Genomic DNA, 10,386 nt, shown 5'->3' on the forward strand with positions numbered 1-10,386 from the left:
TGTGGATGTTGGGTAATAAAACCTTGCACAAACCTCTGCATGGGGCTGCCTGCACCTCCCTCCCCCGGGGTGGAGAGGGTCCTGGGGACAAGAAGCCAGGCTGAGCCCCACAGTGACACCTCCCCTTCAGCACCAGCTGGCCCAAAACCAGCACTTCATGCTGGGAGAGATGACACCAAGCTGACTGAGCTCCCCAGGCAGATGGGCTGATGGCCACAGGACACTGTGATCCCTGTGGAACAGTTTTATTGCCAGACACTGAGCATATCACCACCAAAGCAGCTGCCCGAGTCCCGCTCTGGCCCCGCTGCACGGCATGAGCCTGCTCACAAGTCTGTGGTGGTGAAGGTGGTGTTGAGGTATGCTGTTTTGGTGGGCTCCTTCAGGTTCAGGGCAGCCACCAGCACCTCCTTGTCAGTGGGGTCTGTTGGCTGTATTTTGACCTGCTGCAGGAGGAGAGCGTGGTCAGAAGGGATGGGGACAGAGATGTAGGGCAGGGACACCCATCCTTCCCAGGAGCTGAGGGCTGTTGAGGGGTGCAGAGTAAAGGACACAAGGTGTCCGTGAGGCTCTAGGGACTACAGCAGAGAGAAGAGGATGCAGGGTGCTCTGTCAGGACTCACAGCTGCCAAGCACTGGCAGTTCTTTGCACACTTACCTCGACCTCAAAGTTGTCATCCGCTGGTGCATTTACTGTATTTTCATCCAGGGAATTCATGCTGTGGAGAGTGAAGGGTGGGAGGTAGAAGAGGACCCAGGCACTGGAGAAGTGAGGCATAGGGTGACAGCCTGTGGCCTTTGGGACCTGCCCATAGAGCTCACCTGGTCACAGAGAGGGAGTCCTCGTGGAAGCCCAGGTCGTGGGAGGGATCGAGCGGGCGGTTCAGCATGGGGTTGGCCCTGGTCAGGGATGGGTGGCAGGTAAGTACTGCAGCCCCTGGATGTGTGGACATGCCTGGTCTCTCCCCACCTGCTACAAGGAGCCCCCCACTCACCCCTCGGCGTTGTACTGGTTGGTCCCAGGGATGCCAGCTCCCTGCTGTGCTGTGGCAGGGTTGAATGTTGTGGCCACCTTCAGAGCCTTCATCGCACTCAGCTTCCTCTTGTAGCTGCGAAGTCCAGGGATGGGGTGGGTGATAGGGGCAGGGGGGAGCTGGGCTGTGGGATGGGGTGGGCAGGAGTGGGTTGGAGGATGGGGACGGGTCTGGGGGTGCTGGTGAGGATGGGGGCGGTGGGGGGTGGTAGGAGGGGATGCAGGCAGTGTTGTACCTCCTGGTGGTGAGTACCAAAACCAGGGTCATGACAAGTATGAAGATAAGCAGGAATGCTGCCAATCCTGCGATGATGCCAATCAGCTCCGTCTCCTTGGTGGGCTTTGTCACCTCCCCAGGGCCCTGGCACAGAGCAGGGGTGAGGGCACAGTTCCAGCCAGTGGATGCTCCCAGCCAGCCCCAATGGGGTTGTTGCCCTCTCCCTGTGCCCCTTGCCTTCCCTCACTCACAATGACAGCTAGGCCCAGTTTCACCAGCTCAGCCAAGCCCAGCGTGTCAGACAGTATGAGTCTGCCAAGGAAAGCAGAGGTGTGAGCAGCTGGGGTGCTTCCAGCACGTGGCAGTGCCCATGTACAGCCCCAGCACTCACCTGCTCACGTCGTTGACGTCCAGGGCAGTGCCATTGCTGTACACGAAGTAGGCCTCCATCACTGACTTGGCATCCACCCTGCAGAGTCAGAGAGATGGGGGGAGTGTGGTGCCCTGCCCCAGGGTGACACTCTTGATGCCACCACCATGTCTCCTTCCTCACCGCCACTCACTGGGTGTAAGCGGTGTCCTCAAGGCGTCGGATGGCCACCACGTAGACTGCTGCCTTGGTCACGGTGGTCAAGGCCCTAGGAACAAGAGAGATGGGGCAAGCTGGGCTGGACATCCTGGTGTTCTGCTCATGGGCACAGGAAGCAGATGGAGCCCCTGCTCTGGTGGGGACCTGCCTGGCCCACTGTGTTCACAGTCCGTGAAGCTGAGAGACACAGCTGGTGAGTCCAGCTGTGCACACCTAGCCCCGGCCCAGCACCCCTTACAATTTAATACTTTCGGAGTTACTCTGGACTTCTTCCACCATTGTCACGAACTGGAGCCGAACGCGGTAGCTCTGATCCACCGTGAAGATCTGCGTGTGGGGAGCAGGGGTGAGCGGGGCTGGGCCGAGTGTGTGGCGGCCTGGGATGCGGGATGGGGGTGACACTCACATCCAGCACAGTCTGTGCTCTGTGCACCGGTTCCTGGCCGTCGTAAGCCTCCACTGTCACCTTGTACTGCCCCTTCAGTGATTCATCAAGGTTGCTGGCCACCCTGTGAGGACAGGGACATCAGCGATCCCACTGAGCTGCACAGGATGTCCCCAGGATGGCACTGCCATCCCTCAAGCTCCACCCTACTTCCATGTCCAGACAGGACTCCAGAAAGGCTTTGTCCCCTTTCCAGCCCACCCTGGCCCTGCAGCAGTTGCATCCCCCACCCTGGCCCAGACCCATGACCTCACTGGATACTCCCGACGTAGGTGCCCTTGTTGAGCGTTGTCGACACCTTGAAGAGGTTCTCAAAGGGCCGACTGGCCCCGTTGTCCTCCACAAGCACCACACTGATGATGGAGAAGGTGATGATTCCCCCCTGCCCTGAGTCAGCATCTGTGGCCTGCAGGGACAGAGCATGGCAGGAGCACGGGTGGGAATGGCCCCTGCCTGCCCATGGTGGGGACAGGTGAACAAGGCTCCATGGACTGACAGATACAGGTAGGCAGCTCCTCACCTTCACAGTAGCCACTTGCAGGTTCTCAGGAGAGATTTCGGGGACAACCACTGCCAGGAACAGACAGACGGATGGTGCAGTCATGCTGGTGAGCAGCCAGACTTGCTGCAGACCCCATGCCTACACAGCCCCAGGGTTCTAAGCCCCCACTGCTGCCCTTGGCCCCACAGCCCTCATGGAAAGCACTGAGTAACCCCAGCCTGGCCCCCCCAGTGCTCACAGCCCTGCCCTGGGCTCAGGGAAGATCCTCACTGCTGGTGAGTGTGGCAGGGCATGTGTGGATGCAGTGAGGAGCCCACGTGATGTGCCAACCCCAGCTGCTCACCAAAAGTCTCTGAGATGGCCTCGAAGACCGGCGTGTTGTCATTCACATCAATAATGATGATCCTCAGGGTTTCTGCAAAGGTCCCGAAAGCAGAGCTCCGATCACCAACAGACCAGCCCTGCAGCACCATCCTCTGCTTCCTGTAGGAACCCTGTCCTCCCAGCAGGCTCAGATCAAAAGGGCTGGGGACACCTTCCCTCCATAGCCAAACCACCCAGCTCCTGCCCTGCTGCCCACAGCTTCTCATGGGAGGTGGGAGAGGCAGGTCCCAGCACCTGCCGTGCCCAGTGGTGGTGGAAGGAGCGGGCAGTGGGGGCCGTACCGTTCTGGCTGTAGCGGTTGCCCCTCTCAGTGTACAGGTCTTCAGCCCGCAGCGTGAGCAGAACCCTGTCACACACCTCGTAGTCGATGTCTGAGCTGTTCACCAGCACCGTGCCGTTGGGTGTCAGCACGAACCAGTCCCAGCACACGTCCTCAGCACTGCTGTCCCCCTTGAAGCAGGTGACCGCCAGCTCCTCGAAGACCAGCGAGTGGTTGGTGTCAGGGTCGAAGGCGTTCAGCGTGTGGATCAGACCCTGCTGCGTCCCGTTCTCAGCCACTGACACGTCCTGCAGTGAGTCTGGCAGGATGGTGGGGGACTCGTCATTGATGTCTAGGATGTGGACCATCACTGAGACGTTGGCTTTGTCCCCTGCGTTGTCTGCGGCCGTGTTCTCCGCCAGCACTGTCAAGGTGAAGAATTTCTGCTGCAGGGTGTCATAGTCCAGGGACATGTCAGGGTCTACAGACAGCTGCCCGCTGTAGTTCCCCGGCCCCAGGCGGGATGAGCGGATCAAGAAGTTGCTGGAGCCAGTGCTTCTTTCAAGTTGGAATGAAATGCGGGAATTGATCTCTGTCCGGTCGGCATCTGTGGCCTTCACCTCGCCCACGAAGGACCCTGCAGGTGGAGACAGACACGCAGTGGGCAGTGGGCACTGACTCAGGGCCACTGCTGGTCCCACAAGACTGGCCATGCAGCTTCTACCTGGAGAGTCTTCAAAGACTGAGTACTCATAGGACTGGTTGAGGAACACGGGAATGTTGTCGTTCAGGTCCTGCAGGAGACAAAGCCCATGGCTGCAGCCCTTTCAGGAAACAGGGTTCCCCACAGCCGGCTGGGGACAAGAGTGTGGGCACCTGCCTGCCCACAGGCAGGAGCTACACAAGCCCTCTCCTGCCTCCCTGCATCAACTATGCACTCTGCCCCCACAGAAAGCCTGGAGACACAGCACCTCTGCCACAGCCAGGGATTCCACATCCCTGCCCTGCCCATCCATCCCAGTTCCAAGCCCCAGCCTGCCCCAGCTTGTCCCTGCTTGTGCCCAGGGCTCACCCCCACGGTGATGGTGACGTTCACCATGGTGCTCAGCTGTGGCTCGCCGTGGTCATACACCATCACTGCCACCACCATCTGTCCACGCTCATCTTCCAAGGCCTCGCGGTCCAGCGGCTCCTTGCTGTGCATCTCACCTGTGTCTACATCGATGGTAAAGTTGTTGCTGAACAGTCCTGGCAAGATCTTGAAGCCCAATTTGCTGTTGAGGCTGTCAGGCTCGTCGTTGTCGATGGCCTGAAAAGGTCAGCATTTGAAATGGGGCTGTCGGGCACTCCAGGGACAGTCCCTGCTCTCTGACAATCCCTCAACCCCTCCACCTCTGTTGGTACCCACCTGGATCTGTGTACTAACGTTCTGCCCCTCTTCCACCGAGATGAAGTAGGAGCCAATGATGACAGGCGCCATGTCATTGGCATCCAGCACAGTGATCTCCAGCACTGCAGTGCCCACCAGGTTGCCCCCATCCTTGGCCTGGAGGTTGGCGTAGTAGATGGAGCGAGTCTCCCGGTCCAGCAAGCTCCCGTTGTGCACCAGCAGTGCCCCCGTTGTGGCGTTCACGGTGAAGATTTTACGGCTGTGGCATACACAGAGCCATCACTGGGGCTCAGGCCTGGAGCCCCCTCTCCAGGATGATGCCCTGGTTGTGGCTGGCTCTGCCCTTACGTACATGCTCTCTGGCAGCAGCTGGTAGGTGATCTGGCCCAGGATACCGCTGTCTGGATCATAGGCCTAACAGCAGAAAGAAGCATCTTGTGAATCTGTTTCAGACCTCAAAGCAGTGATGAGTCTGGGACAGTGGCTGCTGGCAATGAGCACCCCAAAAAATGTGGCCCTGGTAGGAAAGGGGTCCCATCCTTGAGTACCCACTGGCCCTGACTCCTTCCTGTGTACATGAAGAGATCAGTGTCCTCAGCACAAGCTGTACTAGAAGTGCCAGGTGTGCCCAGTGCCCTGCTTGGGGATGTAAGCTGTGCCCACTCCCTGCTCAGTGCCTGACCGTGATGTTTGGGGAGATGATGGTGCCGTCAGGGCTGTTCTCCATCACAGTCAGGTTGTAGGTGCTCTGGGGGAACTCAGGGTTGTGGTCATTGGTGTCGATGAGGTCAATGGTCACGGTGGCCGTGGAGCAGCAGTCTGTGGGGTTCCCCGTGTCATTAGCAATGATCTGCAGGATTGAGAAGGGACTGTGTCTCACATGGGTCCCCAGACATTAGAGAGACCTGTCACACTCTAGCCCAGCTCCCCTGCACCACACAAGCTGCCAGGGCAGAGCCCTGTTCTGCGTTGGCTCCCAAAAATAGAAGGGCTGTGCCCCAATGTGCCCCAGTGCATGCAGGGAGCAGGAACTCCCCCACCACAGCAGGCCAGCCCTACAAGTCCCACCTGCACCACCATGACATGGCTTATCTCATAGTCCACTAAGGATGAGTTTTGCACCAGGATCTGGACTTCCCCTGAGCCCACAATAGTTGTGGGGAACACAGAGAAGGCGGCGGCATTTGGACCCTGCAGGCTCAGCTCAAAACTGCTGTTGATGCCCTGCCAGGGAGAGACAAGAGTGAGGGTGAGTGGTGCAGCCAGGACAGACACCTGCACCACAGCTCAGCCCTGTGGACGGACTCCCACCTTATCTGGGTCGTGGGCAATGATGTTGAGGTTGGACACAGGCAGTCTGAAGGAGGAGTGCTCTATGATGTTGCCCGTGAAGTTGTCCTGGGCACTGGCAGAGAAGTTGCAGCTGGACAGGGAGCAGTTGTAGAACTGGGGCTTGTTGTCATTGACATCAGTCACCAAGACTGTCACCAGGGTGCTGGTCTGGGCCTCCTTGCCGTAGATATCCAGGTTCTTCTCACGTGCCTGGGCAGGAGGAGAGAGCAGGTTGGAGAGGCCCAGGGAGAGGAAGAGGATGGGGTTCCCCTTGCTACCTCCTACTCACCGTGACTTCCAGCAGCACTTCCTCACTTGGCAGCTGCTCACGGTCCAGGGGCTCACTCACAGCGATGGTGCCCGTTGTGACATTGATAACAAAAGGAACACTGGCATCTAGGACAAGGGGACAGCAGGAACCAGTGGCAGCCACTGGGAAAGGCAGGCCTGGCCCTCTCTCTTCCAGTAGGTCAGGCTGGCAGAGCTTGGGTGCCCAGAACCAGTTTCCAGGGTCCCCCTTGCTGCCTGAGCACCCCTCCTGCTCATTCCACCGTGCCATCCCCCGCCTGTCCCATTCTGCCCCATCACTCACTGGTGATGCTGTACAAGATTTCATCATTCACCCCTGTGTCTCGGTCCATGGCGGTGACAGTCAGCACAGTGGTGCCCTGTGGGGACATGACCATCAGAGCAGGACCTATGACATCTCCAACTGCCCACAGGCCTGGTGGCCCAGACACTTCAGGGCGTCAGAGGCCCCAGGGAGGGCCAGGGGCAGGGACATGACACTGGGGCAGGCAGGCTCCTGACCAGGTCACAGTTCTCAGGCACAGAGCCTGAGTAGGGCTCATTGAGGAACCGTGGGTCCAGGTTGGGCACGTCTTCAATGGTCAGGGACAGGTAATTAAAACTCTGCTGGACGATCCAGTTGTTGTGCAGCAATCCCCCGCTGTCCTGAGGAGCAAAGCACCTGTCAGTCCCACAGCCCCTTACCTGGCAGCCCTGCACCCATAGCCCGGCTGGTCCCCACCTTGGCGAGGATCTTGATCTGGTAGAACGTGTTCGTGGCATAGTCCAGTGAGCCATTGAGAACCACACTCCCATTGGGCAGGATGTAGAAGAGCTGGTGGTTCTTTGTGTTGTCTGGGATTACCTGAGCAGCGGACATCAGCCTGTGTCATCAAGGCAGGGAGCAGAGGTGTCCCAGAAGAGATGGGGGCTCAATCCCCATCCTTCTGCCAGGCTTGGCTCATGGGGACCCCTTACAACCTGGCTCATCCCCGGCCTGCAACTGTTCAGCACCTTGCACCCATTGCCCGGTGGGTCCTGACCCAAAACATCCCTGCTCCCCCAGAGACATGGGGCTGCCCTGGCCATGTCCCCCAGCACCTCAGCCCCACAGGGGTGGCCCAGGGGTGGGGTTTGGGTATGGTGTGGCCCACTCCACAATGCTCTGTGCTCACCTCCTCGATGCCGTAGCTGACTTTGGAGGCGTTCCCGGTGTCGCTGTCGTTGGCAAACACGGTGTAGATGATGCTGTGCAGGCTCGTGTTCTGGGCAGGGTGGTGGCAGAGCAGGGGGTGATGCTGGGCTCGGACCCTGCCAGCCCTGCTCTGGGATGCTCTGGCCCTGCTGCCCAGTGCCATGGGACACACAGGGACGAGCCTGAATCCCCTTGCTACCCTCCCTGAGGCTCCCTGGGAGCAGGGGCTGCATGCCAGCCCTGGAGTTGCTGGATGGGGGTAGGACTCAGCCCCACACCCCATCTACACCTTGATCCAGTGTCACCCTGTCCTGGGCTGAGAGGCAGCTTGGGGCACACCCTGAACAGAAACTCATTACAAGGGCAGAGTCCCAGCCATATTCCAGCGCCTCAGGGTGACACAGAGGCTCCCATCGGGAATTGCCCTGTCACGGAGTGCTCCCAGGTGCTGGCTGCACCCTCGGTGACCCCACGCCCAGACACAGCATCACCACACACCCAGGTGTGGGGTCATATAGTTCCCAGCCCGTTGTTGTCCCCCTGCTGGCACCCCCACGCCACAGGAGCCACCTGGCACCCTTGCCCTGCTGCCCATGGGGGCTGGGAGGTCCCAGGAAGGTACCTCGGGGATGAAGGCGTTATACGGCAGGAACTGGAAGACCGGGGCGTTGTCATTACGGTCCTCCACGATGATGATCATCTTTTGGGAGACCTACCGGGTGTCAGAGAGGGCACAGGACGGCTGTGTGAGATGGCGGCCAGCAGAGCTGGATGCAGTTCTGGCACCCCATGCCCACCCTGGCCAGCCAGCCAGCATCACCCACCCAATTCCAACTGCCTTCCCACTGAGCTTTGTCTATGGCGCTGGCTGGGACCCTGCTCCCTTCCCACCGCAGCCACCCAGCCCTTGCCCCAGCACTCACCTCATTATTTACACCATCAGACACTCTGGCGGTGATGGTGAGCCTGGCCTGGAGCTGAGGTGACACAAGGCAGGACTCGGTCAGGGCTCAATCCTTGGATGGCTGAGCCCCAACCTCTGTGTAGGATGCTCCTCCCAGACAACTCTCCCTCCAGGAGCTGGGTTTTGGGACCAGGGAGTGACCCACAGGCTCTGCCCTCCATCCCCATAGCCCCAGACTCCCACTCAGGCAGAGAAATCTGCCCCCATCCTCTGCCCACACCTCACGGTCCAGGGAGTTCCTCAGTGTCACATTGCCTGATTTGGAGTCGACAGAGAAGTAGAAGGCGTCTGTCCCTCCGATTTGGTAGGTGAGAGGGTCATTGTCTAGGTCATAAGCCTCCAGCTGGAAAGCAAACTGGCCTGGGGGCACAGGCAGTGTCAGGCCCCGCCCAAGAACCCCCCAATCACTCCTCTGACACCCCAGGCCCTTCTCGAGACCGCCCTACTCACCCAGCTCCAGGTCCTCAGGCACGTAGAAGATGGTCGTGTTGAAGATGGGGACTGTGTTGCCTGAAACTGCAGGGAAGAGGAGCTGAGCACCATCACTGAGCCCGGCAGACCCCAGACCCACATCTGGCAGCACCTCCTCCACTCCAGCCCCAGCTCCCAGATGTGGTTTGGGTCTCCATGGGAGGCAGGGGAAGCCCCCAGCCCTCACATCCTTGCGCTGATCCCACACCTCCAGACCGCACTTCTCTTCCAGCTGCAGCCCCCATGCTCTCCCCACAGCCCAGCCCGGCTCTCCAGTGGGGTAGGCAGCTGTTTTGGTGTCACAGCTTCCCCCAGGGAGTTGAGAAAGAGTGTTGGGGGTCGAAAGCAGCTCCAACACCTCCTGCCCACCCACACCAGATGCCAAGAAGAGTCCTTACCTGTTGCCAGGAGGAAGGGGAGCAGCACCAACGAGCGCCATGCCATCCTGCCAGGATGCCTGCGGGCACACACCAGGGAACAAGAGCCTGAGAGACTGAGGGTTGCCCCCCAAATCCCTCCTGGGGAGCAGCCACCAGGGCAGGAGAGGTGCTGGTGGGGACAGTCCCCTCTGCTGAGCTGGGCTGGTGAGCAAACGCCAGGCTCCACACTGCACGCCGGGGCATGGGCTCCCTGAGGGGAGGACGGGGTTGATCTCCAGGTAGAGGAGACTGTGGGTGGGCTTGGGGGACCCCAGGAGCCTGCCCTGGGCATGGCTGGAGGCTCCGTTGCTTGTGCCCAACAGGGCCTCCCCAAGCAGTGCTTGGAGTCCGATCCACGGCACGACCACAGTGTCTCCCTCCTTGTGCCAGGGCTTGGGGGCAGCTCCACAGCTGACAGACACCCTCACCTCCCCCCGCAGGGAGCAAGGTGCCCGTGGGGGCCGGGATAGGGGCCGACATCCCTTACCTGTGGCTGTGTCCCCGGGGATGCTGCCTCTGCACTTGCATCTTGACACTGCCAGACCTTTGCCTCCTGCAGTAAACACATTCATCAATCATTAACTGCAATTAAGGGGTGAGAAATCCCTCTCCTGTCTTCCTTATTCATTGTGCTCATCCCACAGCTCCCACCCAGCTGAGCTTTTGGCTTGCTTCCCAAAACCAGGTCCCCAGGTCTCCATACTGGGTGCTGTCCCTCAGGATTCAGCCACCCCAACCTGCTCCCATGGGACCCTGGCTCCCAGAAGGGGTGTGGAGCCTGCAGGGATGCAGAGGGATCCTGAACCAGCCCAGGAGACCAAAGAGGGGTTAGGGAATTGACCTGCATCCCCTGGGCTGGGGACACTGGGGTCCCATCAGGACAGGGGGTGGGCACTAA

At 59.8% G+C, this 10,386-nt stretch overlaps 1 protein-coding gene across 3 annotated transcripts; it reads right to left on the reverse strand.

The window, feature by feature from the left end:
* Positions 1-229: 229 nt before the first annotated feature.
* Positions 230-10,374, reverse strand: CDHR2 (cadherin related family member 2). Of its 3 annotated transcripts, none has more exons than XM_048319852.1 (33): positions 10,330-10,374; positions 9,976-10,041; positions 9,468-9,526; positions 9,049-9,114; positions 8,819-8,958; positions 8,558-8,611; positions 8,257-8,346; positions 7,615-7,704; positions 7,182-7,304; positions 6,962-7,105; positions 6,744-6,819; positions 6,441-6,547; positions 6,131-6,361; positions 5,888-6,043; positions 5,502-5,669; positions 5,172-5,233; positions 4,838-5,078; positions 4,502-4,738; positions 4,154-4,223; positions 3,452-4,066; positions 3,130-3,201; positions 2,805-2,854; positions 2,539-2,690; positions 2,246-2,348; positions 2,078-2,166; positions 1,814-1,888; positions 1,642-1,719; positions 1,502-1,562; positions 1,270-1,394; positions 996-1,109; positions 823-900; positions 659-719; positions 230-443 (listed from the first exon to the last, which is right to left on the reverse strand). In XM_048319852.1, exons 1-33 carry the CDS (start codon positions 10,362-10,364, stop codon positions 327-329), a joined length of 4,005 nt encoding a protein of 1,334 aa, XP_048175809.1. In that variant the 5' UTR covers positions 10,365-10,374; the 3' UTR covers positions 230-326. The 3 variants fall into 3 exon arrangements, with proteins under 3 accessions (XP_048175809.1, XP_048175808.1, XP_048175810.1); XM_048319851.1 differs by having other exon boundaries at positions 230-446; XM_048319853.1 differs by lacking the exon at positions 10,330-10,374 and having other exon boundaries at positions 230-446; positions 9,976-10,067.
* Positions 10,375-10,386: the final 12 nt, after the last annotated feature.

This window comes from Corvus hawaiiensis, chromosome 15 (genome assembly GCF_020740725.1).
Source record: "Corvus hawaiiensis isolate bCorHaw1 chromosome 15, bCorHaw1.pri.cur, whole genome shotgun sequence".
NCBI lineage: Eukaryota > Metazoa > Chordata > Aves > Passeriformes > Corvidae > Corvus > Corvus hawaiiensis.

What these genes read in the sequence shown, in the direction of transcription:
- CDHR2 (XM_048319851.1), bottom strand. Translation starts at nt 10,364, where the DNA reads ATGGGACCCCAGTGTCCCCAGCCCAGGGGATGCAG. An exon ending in AGATCAAGATCCTCGCCAAG is followed by an intron (nt 7,106 to 7,181) that starts GTGGGGACCAGC and finishes TTTGCTCCTCAG; the next exon opens with GACAGCGGGGGATTGCTGCA. An exon ending in TGCAAGTGGCTACTGTGAAG is followed by an intron (nt 2,691 to 2,804) that starts GTGAGGAGCTGC and finishes CTGTCCCTGCAG; the next exon opens with GCCACAGATGCTGACTCAGG.